This window comes from Crocodylus siamensis, chromosome 3 (genome assembly GCF_052110815.1).
Source record: "Crocodylus siamensis isolate JL-2025a chromosome 3, ASM5211081v1, whole genome shotgun sequence".
In the NCBI taxonomy this organism is placed as follows: Eukaryota; Metazoa; Chordata; order Crocodylia; family Crocodylidae; genus Crocodylus; species Crocodylus siamensis.
The window spans coordinates 47,791,210-47,812,042 of record NC_143397.1 but is presented as its reverse complement, the minus strand read 5'-3'; the positions used below and the strand labels follow the sequence as shown (position 1 = coordinate 47,812,042).

General features: G+C 44.1%; 2 protein-coding genes across 7 annotated transcripts in view; one reads left to right on the top strand and one right to left on the bottom strand.

Annotated features, from left to right (window-relative positions):
* Nucleotides 1-1,379: 1,379 nt before the first annotated feature.
* LOC149868250 (uncharacterized) lies at nucleotides 1,380-12,870 on the bottom strand. The gene is made up of 4 exons (XM_090037636.1): nucleotides 12,698-12,870; nucleotides 11,713-12,297; nucleotides 5,117-5,201; nucleotides 1,380-4,578 (listed from the first exon to the last, which is right to left on the bottom strand). Exons 1-4 carry the CDS (start codon nucleotides 12,868-12,870, stop codon nucleotides 4,555-4,557), a joined length of 867 nt encoding a protein of 288 aa, XP_089893762.1. The 3' UTR covers nucleotides 1,380-4,554.
* Nucleotides 11,948-20,833, top strand: part of ARB2A (ARB2 cotranscriptional regulator A) — a 408,135-nt gene continuing 399,249 nt past the window's right edge. For 2 of the 6 annotated variants that reach the window (XM_090038272.1, XM_090038273.1), the window contains exon 1: nucleotides 12,319-12,579. The gene's annotated coding sequence lies outside the window, so the exon portion shown is untranslated. Of the gene's footprint in view, nucleotides 12,090-12,315; nucleotides 12,580-20,833 lie in introns of those variants that run through there. The other 4 variants (XM_090038271.1, XM_090038274.1, XM_090038275.1 and 1 more) reach the window with 4 other exon arrangements.

Sequence of the window (20,833 nt, the reverse complement as noted above, 5' to 3'; positions counted from 1 at the left end):
ATGTTCCTTTTAATCAAGCTACTTCCACCTCTAGGCTGGGATAGACAGACAGTTACTGCAGTTTTTGTGTGCCTTTCTCTGTGTGTCTCATTAGTATTTTCCTTCCTTAGGCAGCCCACTGAAGATCCTCTTTCTCTCTAGGCCAGCATCTTTATGGTTTCACTGTTTCCTTTCATTGTAGGCTGAGGCCTAGTATAAGTAAAGCCTACCAATCTAAAACAAACCAAACAGGGCCATTACCCAATGATTATTTCTCCCTTGTTTTTTCAAGAACCATTGGTAATATATGGCTTGTACCTTATCCTATTTTTTGTTTCCTCAGTTGATTCCTTCCAGTAATCTCTCTTGATATTACCAAACACCAGAATGTTGCATCTCATATACCAGTGATATTTACAAAATACAATACAGCTAACTCCCACGTTCTTCACACCACAGAACAGATGCAGTAGGAATAGGGCAGTGTTTAGTTTCCACACCCTGTGGGGATGTCTACATGAGATGTTTACTGCAGAGCTGACTAATTAGCTTCACAGTAAATATCTTGGCGTCTATGTGTGCAGGGTTATTAGGTTGGAGTAAACGCAAGTACTATTCTGCTGCAGTTTTTTACTTCACAGCATCGCACATGTAGATGCTGATGCAGCTGGCGGGTACAAGTGCTTCAGTGCGGGGGCTGCCTGTTGGCTAGCCCTGCACTGGAGCACCCTTGTGACCCAGTCAGCTGCTCTGCAGCACGTTGAGCTGGGTTGGAGTAGCACTGGGTGGCAGGTTGACCCTGTGGCCCTGGGACTGCTCTGACCCAGCTCAATGTGTTGCAATCCTGGGTGCACGTGTAGACATGGTATCCGGAAGCAATAAACTCCGGCATAATATGTGTTGTAGTAATGTGCACACGAAGAAGTGCCCTTTGTGTCCTGGTGTGTTTCTAGGTTTCTGTGTATCTCCAGTGATGAGAGAGGCTAATCAAGTTCCTTTTAAAGTATCAGCTGAAAGTACCAGAATGGTCATGAACTAAGGCTATTTATTGCCGTTGTATTTTCATCCATGGAAATTACCTGAAAAACTTCACTGAGACTTCTAATTTCATCAAATTGTCCATTTGAGAAATAATGGCTTTTGGTCACTGCAGACCCTTGGACAGAATCATTTTATTAAGGAAAAAGTGATGGACTTCATATGAGCTAATCCTATGAGTGTCTCCTTCTTATTTTTCTCCATGCAAGGTATTTGCAACTAGGAAAAAGAAATTTATTTAGCAACAATGAAGATGTTTAACTTTTAAAAATTTAAAGAAATTCCTTTGATATTTCTTAAATTGCCAAAAGTAATTGTATTTTTCATCAAAGTTAAAACAAATACATTCTTCATAAGAAACATCAGTATATTTTTATTTATACATAAATAAAGCAAAAACACCTAAAATGTTCCATGAATGAAATTCCAGAACAATTGAGCACAAGAAAAAACAACAAACCAAAACCAAAAACTGGGAACCTGAACATTTCTGTCTCTATCTTTTTTTCTTATTTTTTCCCTTCATAAGTTCTACCTCAAGGTCTGGAGAAACAATTTTCCAGGACCCACTAGGCTACCTGAGCTAATAGTTTCTGAATTTAACCATTTGAGGTTAGTGATTGGGCATTCCTTAACTCAGGCAAAAGAGTCCTCATAAACAAAGCATATGTTAAATTTTTAAACCCAGCTATTCTTTTCTAAACTTTAGCCTGAACAGGGCAAGTTGTTTATTTTGGAGACTGTCTTTTCATTTGTACAAATAGTGTATTGAATAGATCCTTCTATTTTTTTTTTTTTTAAATAAGGTACACATGCCCTGAGGGAACAAAGGGCAGAAAATAATTGCCCCTAAGTTACCTGAGCTTTTCCCAGTCTCTATTATGTTCTCAGACAGATTCTGATCACTCTGTTCTACACGGTAATTTTTAAGAAAGTGGTTGGCAATATTCTTGTTGGTAGGATGTTAAGATTCTGCACCTCTGGAACATTAATCAAATATGTGAGGTTACAAGCAATATTTGCTCAGTTGCTTGGTTGCTCTATGCCACTGATTCTCAAATGGGGTGCCATGACAACCTGGGGTGCTGTGAGATCCTGTATGGGTGCTGCCCTGCCATGTGAAACTGCTGTGTCGCACCTCTGTTTCTGAGAGATGCTGTGTGGGGCTGGAGGAGGAAGCAAAGCAGCAGAAGGGTTTCCTGCTTCGGCTCAGCCTGAGGGGAAGAGTTGCTATGAGGTTGCTGCTGCTGGTTGGCTTGGAGAGTCCAAGCCAGCAGTGCCACCACTGTGGACAGGATACTGTAAGTGCTCCTCCTGCCCTTGTACTTCCTGATGGGTGAAGGGTGCCCCAGGAGTGTGGGGGACATGTCTCCCTTCCATTGGGAAAAGAAATGGCTCCCTCTGCCCACATCTGTAGGGGGTGTTGCTAAGTTCAGAAAAGTTATGCAGAGGAGCTTCAGGTTTAAAAAAGGTTGAGAACAACTGCAGTATGCAGATGACTATATATTTATACTTTAGCAGCTGAGGTTGGAGAACTGGAATGTGATCAATGAAAAGTGAGGTTGACCAAAAAATCAGGGTGCCAACTAACTGCTGAGAATTGCTGTTTGCCAGGTAGATAGTTATGACATGTGGTGGTCAAAGAGAGTGTTGACCTTTTTAAGCAGTAACACTGTCAGTCTGAAAGAAAAGTGTACTAGGCTGAAGGAACAACATTAGCAGAAGTTACAGACCATGCATCTGCCACAGGATTGCAGGGTACATTATAGAAACATTTTTGTTATAAACTGTCTTAGTGAGTCATACATTTTCATTCCACTGGTAGGAATCTTCCAATTGGTCTCTCCTCAGCCTGAGGCGGTTAGATTGAGTGATCTTAGATGCTTTGGCTGGGTCACATGCCTGAATCTAGGGGACTGGTGATCATGACAAGGTGCCTTAAGATAAGCAATAGGGGAAAGGGTAGAATTCAAATGCATTTGTGCACAAAATTCTCTTGAACACTAATGTCCCTTACCACCATTCTGGCAGGTTAAATGGATCTTAAACTGAATGAAGATGTTCAGATTCCTTACAGCCAATGTTTAGGCTCCATTACTGTGCTAGAGGAGAATAAAGAGACTACTAAATAGGAATCAGGCTCTTATAAAATAAAATTTTAAGTGATTGTTATTAGTATACGTGGCAATTGAAGGTCTGCTGCTGCAAAGTGCTAATCAAGTCTGTGAGGTGCTGAGTGTTCCTAACCACCAAATATCTTATTGAGAATTGAAGGTATTCAGTACATTGCATGATCAGATGCTAACAGCACAAATTTATGTACCTCTGAAGGAAAGATTACAGTGTTCTACCATCCCTAAACCATTGGAGGATTTAACTACTGCTTGTAAGAGTTGTCTTGTAGGATGACTATTAAAATAAGACATCCTGCTTGCTAAGATCATTTATCAGCAGCTTCTAAAATTCTGCCCACCTTCTATGTGTCATCTGGAGGAGATAAAGCTTTAATTGTGAGCGGGTGGTGTAAAAAATAGAAGAGAAGAAAGGGGCCTTCTATCATTCCAAATTTCTTGGGAGTAATTCTAGAGAATACCTTGCTTTATATTTCAGCATCTTTGTGCTGGGTGAAGCTTTGGCAAATAGACTTTAAAAATTCAGAACAGCATGAACAAAATTAATAGAAACAATTAAAATTGAGTATGCCAAAAGAGTTCCATAAGGAACATAATGCCGCTGCCAAAGGGATGAAGGTAAAAACAGGAACAGTTTTAATTTTGCACTTCTACCACCTTTAACCCATCAGTAAGATATTTTCTAGCTCTCTTTTTTTCCCCCTCTATTTTTCTTACCCATTAGGTAAAGCAAATGGAAAGAAGCCCTCTGCAGTCAATCAAATCTGAACACTTTCCCCTACCTGTGCTGTGCATCTCTAGCTATTTTTCTTCATTTTGGGAGAAAGATACTTAGTCTACTACACAAAGTTTTGCAATGTACAGGTGACAAGTGTTAGATAAAAGGTAGTCTATCCTTTATTCAACCTATTAAAAGAAATTAACAATTTACTTTTTTTTTTTTTACAAAAAACAGTCTATTAACAATGTAACTCAATAAAATTAAGATGTTTAATATGTTTTAGAAATATTATAACATAATAAAGGGCTTAGTCCATCTGTCTGTAGTGCCCTTGGAGCACTCTGGTTGGTTACTGAAACAATCAGAGTGCACCAAGAGTATTATGAACAGGAGGTGGTGGCAGTAGCACGGTGGAGCACCGCCATGATGGCGGGGACGGAGCATGACCCTAACCCTAACCCTCACCCTGCCCTGCTCCTCGGAGGCGGTGGTGGCACAGGGTGCTGGCGGAGGGGGATGGCAGGGCAGCAGTGGTGCGGGGGCAGGGTTAGGAAGCTTTCCCCCTCAGTCACCGCCCATCATTCTTAATGGACAATTCAATAGTTCTTTACATATTTTTCCAAATACTAAAACAAACACTTGTCTCTTTGCTCCAAGAATTTAAATTTCCTAGTGCATGGATCACTAGCTCATAGGAGAGGGATGTATCTAGAACAAAAAGAATTGTAAAAATTTAAGTTAAAAACTGACAGAAGACACAGGGCATTCCAATTGCACATAGAAATTACATTCACACTTTAGCAACTTGTTGTATTTGCGTGTTGTAATTCATAAAGTGAGAAACTGGCCTGAAGTCACCTGAAAGAGAACTAGGTGAAAGTGACAGGGCATCTGTGGAGCCCATCACAATAGGAAGGACTGCAGATGGACTGCCAAAGGGGGGAAACCCCCCTTTCCTGTATGGCAGGGGGTAGGACAACAATAAGCAGTGCAGCGCAGGCTGGTCTAGCTTTATTTAATCCCTCCTGGGGTCTGTAAGAGGAACCTGCACTGAAACGGAACTGCCCAGATAGATCTGGCCGCTGATGCAGAAGTTAAAAGCCTGGGAACTGGATGGGTTAGGTTGCCCTGGAGAGGGGATGCCAGCAGGAGCAGGATCTCGTGCCCACCACATGGAGATTTGCGTGACTCCTGGTCAGGGAATTAGCAGAGACGGAAAGATGGGAAAGAAAACAATGGAGCTTACCTCAAGGTGAGAGCTGGTGCAGGAGTATTGCATGAGGATTGGACCAGGAACTAGACTGGTGAGTGAAGCGCTTCTCAGCTGTTGGCTGTGGGGAGTGGATAAGAGGGTTCATTAAAGGGAACTGCTCATGAGAAATAGGTTTCCCTCAATGGGAGAGTAACCAGGGAGCTGAGCCAAGGGACTCTGTGTTATATTGGCTCTGGCTCATTGATGATATCCTGATGAATTTGTGTGAAGCAGTCCTGTGACTTGGACGCTTAAGGGAATGCTGGCCACAGGTAAAAGCTGTTGAGCAATCTGAGAAGGAAGCAAAGAGGGGAAAAATAAGAACTGACCAGAGATTTGGGGAACTTGTGGAAGGTGAGGGAACACCCAATTAATATGAGTACGGGCTGTGCTGCAATCAACAGGTGGTCATTAGAAGCTCATTGAAGCTGAGTGAGTACACTAAGCTAGAACTGTAGTGAAATTTTGCACCTTTGAACATCTGGCATGGTAAGGACAGGGTGTAGGGGGCAGAAGAGCCCTGTGAAGAGGCTGAAAGCCATACCTGGGTTGCAGTAAGATTCATCAGGCACACCTCTTGATATTTACTTTCTATTTTGGAATTTTCTTTAACAACAAAGTTGTGGCAGGCGAGTACGAAAGAGGACAATCAGATACTGGGTGGCCTGGCTGCAGCTGGTACTACAGTAGCCTCAGACTATTACACTTAATAATAAAACACAAACCTAACAGATGATCCCTCCATTGAAGAAACTGTCCCATATTTTTCAGGCAAGGTATTACTAATGTGGTTTTTAAAATGCAGGCAGGAACCAGAGGCTTATCCATGCTAGGGCTCCCAATGTTGCTAATACCAGTAGAGCTGAACTAGATTACTTCAGTTGTTAAACTAAGTTAAGTCTCACTTAACTAGTTTAAGTAGGAATTTACTGCAAAATTTCTCTAGTGTAATAAGGAGAAAGAGTGTATCCTATTCCTGCCTCATATGTGAACTAATTATTTAAAGCATCTCTATTTGTCTAGTTTTTGTATCTGTACTGTATTTAAATTGCAAGGTCAAACAACCAGGTGGTTACACCTTTGCCTGGCAGATGCACTATTCTGGGCCTTGCTTGGTTGATTCTGTTAGGAGGAAAAATTGATAACACAAGTCAGGTTTATTTTTTTATGTGCAATCTTGTTTATTATAAGGAATGTGCTTAAAGCCACGTGTCCTTGAATACGTTTCAAACAGCAGTATATAATTTTCTTGCTCCCAATTTCCTCGACTGCCTTTCTAGCCAGACTTTTCCCCTAGGAGCTCCTGTCCCTCTGCTTTGTCTCAAGGACATTCTCATGAATGCTTCTGCCATTGTCTTCTGCCTTTCTGCCTCTTGCACACACAACCGCAACCATTCAATCCCCTACGCTCTGCGTTTTGCAATCAGTCCCAGAGAATCCCTGCAGCCTATTTATATATCTATTTTATTTGTATGCTGTCCTTCCCCAAAAAGGCTCAGGGCAACTTAGATAATCTATAAAAACAGATACATTATTAAAATAAAAGTAATAAACCAACTCTCCAGTACTCCAGACAGCACACAGAACTTAACCCTGTCTGCTAAAAGCCTGACAAATAAAAAAGTCTTATGGTTCTCTGGAAGATGTCCAGGCTTGAGCTCTAGTGGACCTCAAGGGGAAGGGAGCCCATGGCTAAGCTACATGGGTTAGCTTCTAACTGGCCATGTCATGTGACTGCCTTAGGCACTAGCTTCCTTTTGATTTTGGCTATTGATAAATCAAGTGGAATGTAATTGCTCTTTCCATTTAGCCTGAATGAAAGATCCTTAGCACCCCTACCAACTTTAACCAGTTCTATCACTGTCTATAGATCAAAGGCTGACTAGATGACAGCCACGTACACCTTCAAGCACAGTAACATGCATTATGACAGTCTTAACCGCACAACAATTTGTTATGTTTTTCATAAGGTCCTTGCCTCAGTATTTTCTCTCCTCTTTGTATTCAATGCCTATTGTTTAAACCACAGCAACCGTATCCCATTCAGAGATAAAAATTTTAATTTCCTTACAGTGTTTCTATGATACCCATTGCCACAGCAGCTGAGTCAGTGATTTTTTCAACTTTGTTAGACTCAAGACACCCCTTGGAAAATGCCAGCTCTTAGTTTTCACTTGCTTTTTGACTATGGAAAAGTAACAGAGTATTTTTTCTGTTGCAAAGAACTCAGGAACGTCACAACAAATCAGAATGTTTTTAACACTACTGATTCCTGTTTGAAATCTCTGGGTTTATCCTGTTTGCACACCTAACAGTGCTAACATTGTGTGGCATCCTACACCACCCTTGAAAGGATGTCAAGACACTTCAGACAGCCATAGAACCCCAGCTAAGAATCACTGATCTTTGTACTTTACAAACATTAATTTACCTTCAGAAAATAACAAAGAGGGAACTGAATGATGAAGAAATTAATGCCTAAGTTTTCCACTGATTTGGGGTGACATGGTACTTAGTATTTTGGTTTTCATCGTACTTAGTATTATGATTTTGGTTTTCATGGTACTTAGTATTATGCGGCACTTTATATACACGAAGTGCACCTTCCATTGACTTCAGTTGTAGCTATGAAGGCTCAACACAACAGCTCTTAAAGTCAGACTTTATGACATTACATTGAATATCCTGAAAGTGACTTATATATAGTTAATAAATAAAAATTAGAAGTATGTTTTTAAATAGCAGAGACAGGCCTAGAACCAAGTATCCCACTTCCTTCTCCAACCCCCTGCCTTTTGAAGGCCCATTGCTGACCTGCATAAAAAAACCCTTTTCCAGATCTCCAACCTTGTGGACATTCTGATTAAAAATATCTACCTTCTGAACAGGTGATGGTTGAGGCAAATAGACACAGCCTTTTTTTATACAAACCATACAAAATATATAGATCTAGCCAAAATAATATTATCTGCATTATTGGAGAGATTAGTGGCCCTAGCCTTAGATTAGGACCTCATTGTATTAGGTACTATATCAGCACAGACCACAGGCAGGAGCGGGTGGTTATGACACTGAAAAGGGGGTGTGATAAATAACGCACTCTGTGTGTGTTTTGATTTCTGAGCAGCAAAAGGCAGGGTGCAACCACACCACTGTCCCCCTCTAGGATTTGGCCCTGAGCACAGATATCCTCTGCTTCAGAGTTTTTACAAACTAAGAAACACTTGTTCATCTTTCCTTGCCTCAACATCCTCATTCCTTTTCCATGTTTTGAGAATTTACTCCAAGGCTTCTAAGAAAACTGAAGGTCTTTTTTTTCCTTATTGTCATGCCCATTGATTTTCTTTTAGAACATGACCTCTCTGTTTGATTACTACAGTCAGTGACCATAAGCTCTTAGCTGGTCATGCAGTCAAGAGAGTTCATCCTTGCTTTGGAAGCCCACTGCTCTCTATATCTGTCCCAGGTCTGTGTGTTTTAAAACAAAGTGTCAACACTTTGATTTTTTTAATTTTCCTCCTGAAGACTTTTCATTGATCTAGAGATATGGACAGAGGTGACTGTCCTAGGCATTACCTTGCCAATCTTTCTGTTCTGGTATAGCCTGTTCACTTGTTGATAGCTTCTCATGACAGTTTCATTCAAAGACGGAACATTTAGGAATCATTCCTTGCTTCTTAGAACAAGGAGTAGTAGGTAAGAATTTAACAAAGATGATTAAAAGGGCTTAGAATTATTGAGAATTCAAAATACTCTTTTTTTTTTGCATACAACATGCCTGTTAAGTAATAAAATAGAATCCCAGACTAGTCTTAAAGGACTGATATGACACCTTGTTTGATAAATGACAGAAAGGCTTTATTTACTATAAGTATTCAGGGTTAAATGAGTCCAAACCAAAGTCTAATGTTTAGCTATAAGATGAGAATTTCTCACAGGCAACAGGAAGGTGGTCTAATTCTTGGCATCTTATCCAGGTGTGGATCCCCACACCAGACCTAGAAGAAACCTGGGAGCAGCAGCAGTACTTGTCAGAAGTATTGTTCATTCTTGAAGCACATGCTGTTATCTGTTTTGTCCCTCTTCTTATATCCTTTAGCTCAACATCTTCAAAGAATTCTTGTAGTTGTGTAAACCCAAGCAGTAATTGGCAGGAAAATCCTGGTAATCAAACTGCTCATTATTGGTTATTAGAAAGTTCCATTGTGTATGAAATACTACTAAGTTTGGAAAGTATCAAGAGACTGATTAACAACCAGGAAAAACGCAAGGTTTTTGAGGAATATCCTTGGAAGATCAAGGGGACTACTACGCAGAAAAAGCAGCAGCAAAACATGAGTAAATCGAGAGGAAACATCTATCTCATTTGTAGAATGACTCTTCCTGTACATAAACATGAGTTAACTGCAAAAGAAATATTTACCATACTAATTAATCAAGGATAGACATTTTACACAGATACATACCAGACAACTAGGAGCCTGCTTAAAATCATCATAAATATGGTAAGATAAGCTAGAAGTGATACCTCATTATTTCTTCTCAGATGGCCTAGCTGCAAACTCACATCCTCTGGCACGATGCAGTTAGCATCACTATTTTGTATTTTAACTGTTGTGAGTAGACCCCAGCTTAGCTTGAGTTTCAGTCATCAGTGCCCTGGAATATAACATGCAACTTTTTCTTGAAAGGCAGAATGAATAAACAAAGATTTTTTTTTCAGAGCTATGGCTGCATAGGGCAGTGACAGACCGTAATCTTCAGGGCTGCTTACAGATGTTTAAAAAAAAAGCCCCCAAAGCACGCTTTACTGGAAGAAGCAGAATGGTAGTTTGACCCAGGTCCACAGCATCTGTATAGATTAGATGCTTCAGCAGAGCTTTCTGGCACTTTAACCTAAAGCCGATTCAATCTCTACAGATGTTGGGCAAGCCGGGTCCAATTAACGCACTACCTCTTCTGGACATGTGTTGGGCTTGGTGTAGAAGCACAGTGAATTTAAAGTGCCATTTTTAAATGTCTTATTAAGTAAATGAAACCCTAGCCGCTCTTGAAGACTGGTCTCCGTGGGTGGATCTATGATTTTGAAAAGAGATAGGAGAGGCGAGAACAGGAGAAGCTAGCAGACAGCAGAATTGCCCTAAGAAAGGTTAGCTTGACAAGCCCATTAGAAAGAAGAGATGACTGTTAACACTTTTGGAGTGAAGAACTATGAGCCATGAAGTCAACTGACTCCTCCTGCTGCCTGAATGGTAATGCAACACCTGCTGCACTGTGGAGCAGGAATAAAAGCAGGGTGTTTCTATCCCAGTCACAAAATCAGCATCCCATCTAATACACACCAATTTTTGAGGGGCTGATTTTGGGGGAAAAGGTAGGTATCGTATGTGAGATCGTGAGAAATTAGATAAATGATCTAAAATAAACAGGGTGTAGTTCAGTTAGGACAAATACAAAGTATGACATTTGGGTAAGAAGAATCAGCTGTGCTAATACAACATATAGAGCTGACATCATGGAAGTGCTTAAGGATTTGAGATTAGAGATGATCACAGATGGAACATGGATCAGCCGTGTCAGACCACTGTGAAGAAAGTAAATATCATACTGGGCTACAGAAGCAGGAATCACTTGTGAAGTAATTCCTCCAGTAAGATCATGGCTGCAGAACTATGTCCAGTTTTGGGAACACTTCAAACAATGTGGAAGGAGTCCTGAAGAAAGCAACAAAAATGATCACAGATCTACAAGGTGTGTATCCCCTGTGCAGAAAGATGGAGTTTCAGTTAATTCAGAAAAGAGATGAAATTGTTGTCTGTGTCTAGTGGGGATTAGAAAGGAAATAATGTTCTGAAATTGCCTCAGGTGAGATTTAGATTAGACATTAGGGAAAACTTCCTAAGTGTAAGGACAGTTAGGCACTGGAACAGATTGCCTTGGGATGTTGTAAAATCTCCACCGCTGGAGGGTTTAAGTATGGCTGAAGGGAACGCCTGCGAGGAATGATTAAGGCAGCAATTCCCAGCCAAGGTGCTGGGCCACCCGGGGGTGCTGCGAGACCTTTTGAAGGGGGCAGTGGGAAGCATGAGATCCCTGCAAGGCAGCAAGCACCTTAATACAACCCTTTTTGAAATGGGTTGCTGTTTAATTTACACCAATTATGAAGGGTGCCTTGAGTCCAAAAAAGGCCACGAACCTGTGGATTAAAACACAGCTGACCTTGCCGTGGGGCTGGGGTTGCCGGCTCTAACTGTCTCGGGAAGTTTCCCAAATGCCAACATGCCTGTGACACTCGACGTGCATGTGCCCGCATGGATTGGCAATGGGTTTCGAGGTGCAGACTTTATGCCAGGAAGGCAAATGCGGTTCAAAAGCCCCCTGATGACTGTGTACATCGGATTCAACACTTAATATTTATGTTAATGACTGCCCTAGCATTTATCCCCCGGAGGCCTCTCAGCAGTCCCCTGGAGGTTTGTCTCTAACCCCTGGAGGCTCAACGTGGGACACGAGGACAGGCGACCGGGCGGCCCCTCACGACCCTGCCAGCCCCGCGGCAGGATTTCAGCAGCGACGCCAGAACAACGAACCTGGCGCCAGGTCCTGGTCTCGCCCCGCGCGGGGGCTGCCGGGAGCGGCAGAGACGCCCCGCTCCGCGCCCTGCCGGCTGCCGGCGAAGCTGCAGGGGACGCGCCAGGCAATCCGCTGCCCAGCAGGGGGCGGCGGCCCCGCGGCCACATTGCGCAGGCGCCCCCAGAGCGGCGGTGATGGGGCGGGGCAAACAGAGGCCCCGCCCCTCCGCGCCCTCTCGGCAAGCCTTGCCCCCTCCCCGGGCGGCGCGCCGCTCCACTTCCGGGTTCCCCGCCACCGTCCTGCGGCGTGACGTCACCACCCCGCAGACCCCGGAAGTGGAACTCGAAATCGGCCGCGGGGCCGAGGTCCGCGCCGGGGAGCGGCGCCGGAGCGGGTAGGTGCGCGCGCGCGCTTGCGTGCGTGGGTGGGTGGTGCGCGCGCGCGCAGCGTCTCCCGGTAACGGCGCCCGGCCCCACCTAGCCCCGCCCCCTCCGCTGGCAACGGGGCACAGCCCCGCCCTTCTCCCCACCCCGCCCGCGCTTCTCTGCGGGGCCTGGGGCGGGGACAGCGGCTGGCGCCCCCTTGGGGGGGTGGTGTCAGAGCTGGGGTGGGCACGGGGCCGTGGGACAGGAGGCTGTTTCCCCTCCCGTCCCCCAGTGCCCGGCGCCGGAGGGATCACACACCTAGTGCAGCTGCAGGCGGAGAAACACTGCCCGACCCTCGTCTTCCTCCTTCGCAGGATGCTGCCCTAACTGCCCTTCCAGCTTGGAGTGTGGCTAGTGGGCTGTTGCTTCTTTCCATGTCCTGGCACGCTGCTCAAGTTGGGGCCCTGAAGCAGGCCCGTGCTCTTGCTCCATCTGTAGTCTGAGCGAGGGCTTCGTAGGGTAGGTGCGAGGTTCCCTGACGTGGGCAGGCCAGTCCCTTGTCTGTGATCTTTTGGTTTCCTTCATATTTGTGCCTGGGGGTTTGTGTTGTAGGAGCATCCCTGTGGTTGCATGTTACAACCCTGCATTTGGGGGCATTTCAGAAGTGCTCTGTGTTGGCCAGTCCAGCTCCACGGCGGCAGGGAGATGTTTGATAGTTTTGCTGTATGTCCTGAGTGCCATGCTTTTATTCATCTGGCTGTCAGGGTTTCGTTCAGTGGTTGAGGAATGGTTTGTATGTAAAGAGTTCATTGTGTTAAAGCCACTCATCTAGGTTAAGTGGTATGTGTCCGTCCCTAGTGTGGATACAGATATTTCAAAGTAAATACTGTATTTTTTCACAGACTGAATGCCCTCCCTATAAAACATGCACTTTGTTTTTTGAAAGGCAGGATATAGAGAAAAACATTTTTCCAGAGTCATGGATAACTGTTTGACATGGGATAGATCCTCCAGGAAATGTAGTGTGTCCAGGAGTGTGGCGTAAGAAACATCTTGGTGGACTGTTTTTTGCAGTGCCGCTTTTCCAAGGTACTTTACATTTCCAGGAGTGCTTAATTTATGTCATGCAAGGTTAGGCCCCAGACCCTTGCAAAGAGTAGTAGCAAGACTTAATTCTTTACTGTAAATAATTCTTTATATAAGTTTCTGTGAATAAAATGTTGTTTCCACACGACAAACCTCATTAAGACAGTACCAACTTGCTGCTTTGGGGATAAGCTCTGTTGCTTAGCCAATAAGTTATGACTGAGAGGATTAACATAAGACCCTTCCCCTTCAGTTTGCTGAGCAGACACAAGCAACAGTCATTTTGCTAGCTGCCTGGCATGCACAGTGTCTCCAGGAGTGCTTCTGTTTCAGTGAAGAAAACAGCTTCCCTACTTAAAATATGCAACCAATTTGGGGGGGGAAGGGGAGGATGACCACTAATTTTCAGGCAAAAGGTATGTGTTGTATATGGCTATACTGTTCCCGTATAGGAAAGGAAACAAGCTTTATACAGTAAAAGCCACATTAACCGGCACGCTCTATTAACCAGTATGCTGGTTGAATCTGGTCGAAATGGGACTTCCAGTTTTGTCGAATCCCTCAGTTCGGGGGAAAGCAGCCTGCGCGGAGCCCCCACTCCCTTTCCCCTGGCACACTGACACCAGGGGAGGGGCAACACAGTTAATCTGAGATGTGGACACAGTGGGTGGCGTCCCGACCAGGCAAAGACACCTCTCAGATAACCAGCACATTTGGTTTTCTGGTGCACACTGTTTCCCATGAGTGCCAGAAAAGGGAGCTTTGGGTGTACTAGTACACCTCCATCCACATGAAGGAATCTTTGTGAGGAATTCATGTTTGCCATTGTTATGGTTGTTATTGTTATATCCCTCTTCGGCATTGGTGAGGCCACATCTGGAGTACTGTGTCCAGTTTTGGGCCCCCCACTACAGAAAGGACAAATTGAAGAGAGTCCAGCAGAGGGCTGCAAAAATGGTTAGAAGGCTGGGGGACATGACTTATACGGAAAGGCTGAGGGAACTAGGCTTACTTAGTTTGGAGAAGAGAAGACTGAGGTGGGATTTAATACCTGAAAAGTGGTTCCAAAGAAGATGGAGCTAGACATTCTCAGTGGTGACAGATAACAGAGCAATGGTCTCAAGTTGCAGCAAGGGAAGTTGGGGCTAGATATGAGGGAAAACTCTCTCATGAGGAGGGTAGTAAAGCACTGGACCAGGCTACCCAGAGAAGTTATGGAATCACTATCCTTAGAGATTTTTAAGCCCTCGGTAGACAAAGCCTTGGCTGGGATGATATGGTTGGGGATGGTCCTGCTTTGAGCCGGGGGTTGGACTAAATGACCTCCTGAGTTCCCGTCCAACTCTTAATTTTCTAAGAGTCTAGATTACTGAGGAGAGTCCAAATAGATTGTCTCTTCTTCCTCATCATGAAGATAAAATTATAGGAAAGTTGGACCGAGTATGATGTTCAGATCTTCCACTTGGCCCACAAAGAAAAATAATGGCTCAAGTCTCCTTTCCTCATCTGCAGTGTCAGAGCTGCTTAAAGGACAATCTGAATGGCCCATATACTTGCAGTAGGGTCCAAAACACAATTAAGGGAGTCTCTCCCTCTCCACCCCTGTTGTGTAATATGGACCAAGGACCACTGCTCTTTTTTTTTTACTCTTCCTGAGGTGAAATAATTGCCAATATTTTACGTACCCTCCTGGGAAACATTGTCCAAGCCATTTTTCAGTCATTTCCCTTGCTTTCCTAGGTGTGTAGTAAAGGCTGTTTTTATCTCTTCCAAGTTGTGCCTTGTTTGTCCCAGAAGAGAAGAGAAGAGTCCTGGGATTGGTGTGTACACATATCACCTTTCCCATCATGGTTTAATGAGCAGTTGAATGGGCTGCCACTTTTCTGCCAGTGAGTCAATATTGTGATCCTGGGGCAAGTGTTCAGATACACTTCTCAGTGTCCCAGGACAAACTATTAGCACTTCTTATCCCATGAACCCTTTTAGGATTTGTCCCCGGGCAACAAGCATGGATGTCTGAATGATTTGACTTTGTCCCGGGACTTTATCCTTTCAGACTGTGTGAATTAACATCTTCCAGTGTGCATAGTCTTTTTTATTTAATTATAAAATTAAATGACAGTTGTATTCTCATAAAAAAGAAAACACATGCATAAAATTAGGTGGTTTTAGTAACTCAGAATAAGAAAGTAAACAGAGGACGGGGCACATGACCTTGCAAAATATTCTTAAGGAGGGTTGTAGCATAATTGTATTGGGAGCACCAGCAACAATTACAGAATTACATCATCCGTGCTACATTGTTTCAATTTGAAGTTGAACCTTTCACCCCACACTTTTCCGGTACAGGTGTTGGGTAACAGTCTTCTCCTCAAATACAAGTTGATAACTCTACTAAAGTACTTGAACTGCTTTTGCCCTCACAAAATCCCACAGTAGAATCAAATAACCCACCAAATATTTAGTCTGGAGAAGGGAAGACTGAGTGGGGATTTGATAACCACCCTTTATGTATTTGAAGACTGTTATCAGAGGATGGTGATAAACTATTTTCTGTGACTGCATGGGGTCAGGACTAGGAGCAACAGTCTCAAATTGCAGCAGGGAAAGCTTTAGGCTAGATATTAAAAAGAATTTTCTCGCTAGGAAAGTAGTTAAGCATTGCCATCCAGGTGTCACCCACTTTGTATTTATATTTTTGATTATTCCTCCTGAGGTGTAGCACCTTACACTTGTCAGCATTGAATTTCATTCTGTTAGCTCCAGCCCACCTTTTCAATCTGTCAAGAACCTTTTGAATTGTGCACCTGTTCTCCAACATGTTTGCAGTCTTTCCCAGTTTCATGCTGTCTTCAAACTTGCTCAAGAAGCTTTCTGTGCCAGCATCCAAATTGTTAATTAACATGTTGAACAGCACCAGGCCCAAGACAGACCCCTGTGGGACTCCGTTCGAGACCTTCTGCTATTCTGACATGGATCCATTTACCATGTATGTTTGGCTGTATTGTTTTTCCAGCAGATATCTGGAAACTTGAAGTCTCCCATCAGTACCATCTCATAGCTTTTGGGTAATTTTGTCACCTACTTGAAGAGTACCTCATTTACTCTCGATTTTGTGGCTTATACTGCTCTTTCCAGTTCTGGTCAGATGGGCATCTCTCGAAAGCATCCTTCCTCCTCAGATCACCCATCTGTTGCCGAAGAATCCAAAGCCTTTATGTTAACACCACTGTCTCAGTCACGTGCTTATTTCCATGATATGATGGTCTCTGCCTAGGCCTTTGCTTTCTATGTGGAGGATTCATGAGAGCACCACTTGTGCTCTAAGCTCCTTAACCTTTCTGCCAAGTGTCTAGTAGACTCCTCTGATTTGTTCATTGTTTCTGGCAGTATCATCAGTGCCTGCATAAACACGCAGGGAAGGGTAATGGTCTGAGGAATAGATGAGCTGTGACAGTCTGTCTGTGACATCCTGAATTCAGGCATGCATCATAACTCTCAGAACCCCAACCTGGATGAGAAATTGGTGCCTCTTGTTGTCCTTCGCAGAAGGAAGTCACCAACAATCTCCACTCTTCACTTCTTTCTTGATGCAACATTTTAAAATATTTCAGTGACAACAGTATGTTTCAATCATCTAAGTCTGACCTCAGACTTTTTTAGTTTATTGCTAGAAGTTTTCAGGATTATTAATGTTTTTCAAATAAATAGAGGACTGTATACTTATTATCAAAGAAAAGTTTTCAGCGGCTATGTTTCTGAAGTATATCTAACTGTAGTTTTCTGTCAGCTCAATTAATGGGTTATTTTCTGGTTCTGTGGTTCCAGTGGTGCCATTGCACATGGACTGCCCCAGAACTGGAGGCATGAGCAGGGTTCCTGGTTTTCTCTGGTTTAAAAAAAAATAAAAAAATCCCCCATTTTAGGCTAAAAAAAAAGTAACCCAAAATCCACATTTTTCCATGATTAGAATGAAACATCACTATAGATATCTCTATATATTAGTGACATTTCATTTTAATCACAGAAAAATATGAATTTTTGGTTACCTTTTTTAATCTGACAATTGGGGGTTATTTTTTTTTTTATCAGAGGAAACCAGGATCCCTGAACATGAGGCTTCCTGCTCCGTGCAGTTGAGTTCAGGGATAGTTTCATAGTTAGTAGGGTCGGAAGGGACCTGAGCAGATCATCAGTCCGACCCCCTGCCATGGCAGGAAAGAGTATTGGGGTCAAACGACCCCAGCAAGGTGATTGTCAAGCCTTGTCTTAAAGACCCCCGGGGTAGGAGCCAAAACCATTTCGCCTGGAAGTTGATTCCAGATCCTAGCTACCCTGACCATGAAGTAGCACCTCTTGATGTCTAATCTGAATTTACCCTACCTTCTGCCAGCTTGTGACCGTTATTTCTAGTCACTCCTGGTAGTGCTCAGGGAAACAGGGACTCCACCAATGCCTGAAGGTCCCCTCTAGTGGCCTGTTTGTAACAGGCCACTAGATCCCCCCTCAGCCTTCTCTTATAGAGGCTGAACAGGTTCAGGTCCCATAGCCTCTCCTCGTAGGGCCTGCCCTGCTGCCCCCTGATCATGTGAGTGGCCCTCCTCTGGACCCTCTCCATATTGTCCACATCCCTCTTGAAGTGCGGCGCCCAGAACTGGACGCAGTACTCCAGCTGTGGCCTGACCAGTGCTGCATAGAGGGGGAGTATCACATCCCTGGACCTGCTTGAGATGCATCTGTGGATGCATGACAAAGTACGGTTGGCCTTCCTGACTGCATCCCCACACTGCCGGCCCATGTTCATCTTGGCATCAACGATGACTCCCAAGATCTTTTTCTGCTTCTGCACTGCCGAGAAGGGAGTGCCCCAGCCTGTAGGTATGGTGCTGGTTCTTCTTCCCCAGGTGCATCACCTTGCATTTGTCAGTGTTGAATCCCATCCTGTTCTCATCCGCCCACCCCTGTAACCTGTCTAGGTTTGATTGTAGCCTATTGCTTCCTTCTAGCGTGCCCACATCCCCCCACATCTTAGTGTCATCAGCAGATTTGAACAGAGTGCTTTTTACCCCCTTGTCCGAGTCACTGATGAAGATGTTGAACAGTGTGGGCCCAAGGACCAAGCCCTGTGGAACCCCACTGCCCACATCCCTCCAGGTCGAAAATGACCTGTTCACCACCAGTCTTATGGTGCGGCCCTCCAGCCAGCTCGCAACCCATTTGACTGTGTAGGTGTCGACACCACAGTCCCCCAGATTCTTAATGAGAAGGGAGTGAGAGACAGTGTCAAAGGCCTTCTGAAAGTCCAGGAAGACTATGTCAACTGCTACCCCTGTATCTAAGGATTTGGTGACCTGGTTGTAGAAGGCCACCAGGTTGGTCTGACATGACCCACCTCTAATGAACCTGTGTTGGTTGCCCCTAAGCATAATCTCCCCTGCTGCCCCTTGTGGACATATGCCAGAATAATTCTCTCAAAAAGCTTGCCCAGGATTGAGGTAAGACTAACTGGCCTATAGTTCCCTGGGTCCTCCTTCCTCCCTTTTTTGAAGATGGGAACCAGATTGGCCCTCTTCCAGTCCTCTGGCACCACACCAGAGCACCATGAGTGCTTGTACAGCCATGCCAGGGGTCCTGCAATGACCTCAGCTAATTCCCTTAGCACTCTGGGGCGCAGATCATCCGGACCAGCTGATTTAAATACATCCAGTCCCTCCAGAAGTTCCCTGACTAGATCTGGAAGCCTCAGCTTGGCACAATCAATTGCAACAGACTATGGCTTTGTTGTAGGCCCTGATTTAAATGTGTTCATGTTATAATAATGTTGTGTATGTAAGTTTTCCTAGACTAGCTTGTATGCAAGGAAAAGAAGGGTTAATAGGATCCTTAGTAGGACCCAGAGCTGCCTGTTGATGAAGGAAACAGGATGCACTTCCAGCAACACCAAATTAAATACCCTCACTGATGCTACAGGTGGGATTAGCAAACATTTTTTGACATCCATTATCCTGGGAGGTGTCAAGGGAAAGAAGGAGATTTGTATGAAATGATGGAACAATGGAGAGAAGGGCCTGAAAAGGTAGGGTGGGCTGAGATCAGGAGAAGGAGAACAGTTGAGGTAATTTTGGGGTGGTTGGAGTCATGCCAGCTGGACTGGGGATGAAAGGACTGCTTAGCCTTTTGAAGGAGAGCAAGGACTTCTTGCTGTGTTGCATTTGTTTTGGAAGGTAGCTTCTTGACAGAAGGCTACAGGTAGCCAGAGGGGACTGGGACCAAAAGATTGGGTCCTGGAGACAAAGATTTCTAGCCTATACTAGAAACCATGCTGGGGATGGCTTCAGGGGGATACTCAGAGAGACCAGACAGGACCGGGAGAGTCCTGAGCAAGCTCTACCCTAGGGGAAACTGTGACGTGGTACCTTTGTGCCCAACTGCCGGTACTGAGAGCTGAACCTGCCACCATGAAAAAGCCAGATGACTTTGCACAGCGCACTTAGGTGACTGCTGTTGTGGTCTTTTATATCGTTCTGATTATAGGTTGACTGTGCATATATGTAGCATGTATTTTTTTATTCTTTTTTAAGGGAAAAGATAGGCCTGTAATCAGAACAATGTATTTGTGGTTTTGACTAACATGATAGACTGACCTGTTGTAAATAGAAAAACAAACCTAACTTTGAACAGTACAGGTACAGCAAGAAATTTTAGCACTTTGGCCAAGTGTCCCATGGGGTTTCTCCCATCATTTCTCTGTTGCCAGTGCAGCTTCTGTGGCAGTAAAAGTGATGTACTGAGTGAAGACAAAAAATTGTGCATTTTACCACCAACATCTAACTGCTAGAAAGCTAGGTCTCTGTGAGTTTGGGTAAAATACTTATGCTATATATAAAGTGATAAAACTACATTTATTGGAAGGTGCTTTACAAGCACAGAAAGCAAAACCAAAATGCTCTTTGCTGCGGGAGCGGCCTACATGGAGTTGATACCTGCAGTGTCTTTGCGTGTAATGCAGAGTATTAGGGTAATGAGGTCTGTCAAGATATTGTACAACACAGTGGTGTTGCATTCACCCTAGGCTGGTTACAGACTACAGGGCTCCTTGCAGGCCAGATCCATGGGGCAAGCAGTGGAGGTAATGGGGCCAGTGGCAGAGGCAGCAGTGATGGAGGCATAAGTCACTGTGGAGTACATAGCAGTGGGCCAGGTGGCCCTGGGTTGAGCAGGGTGTGTTTTCACAGTCCTCATGCCACTACTGCTGACAGTCATGTCCAGCAAGGCCCTGGAGCATCAGGTTATGGTAGGCCCACCCCCTAAAATCTTCATCCCACCAGGGAGCATCGTGGGCTGAACAAAGCACCTGTGCAGCCTGTATGTTTGACACCACTGGTACAGCAGATTTATGTACTAAGTTTGGAATTTGTAGGTTTAAGCTACAGATAATTTAAAATGTTAGTACCTTTCTAATGTCCTCTTTTTGGTATTTCCTTTAACAAAAAATGCTCTGCATTTTAAGCTGCACTTCACAGTAAGCAGAAGTAAAATTAGCATGACTTCTGTTTCATGTTTCTGTCAAGGGCCAAAGCAGCAGCAGAACAAAACATGCATCTCACAAGTATAATTAGCACTTATAGTTTGGGTCAGCTGTGACAAGAGCTACAGAGGTATCAAAGTCATATGCAGCTAGTGTTTA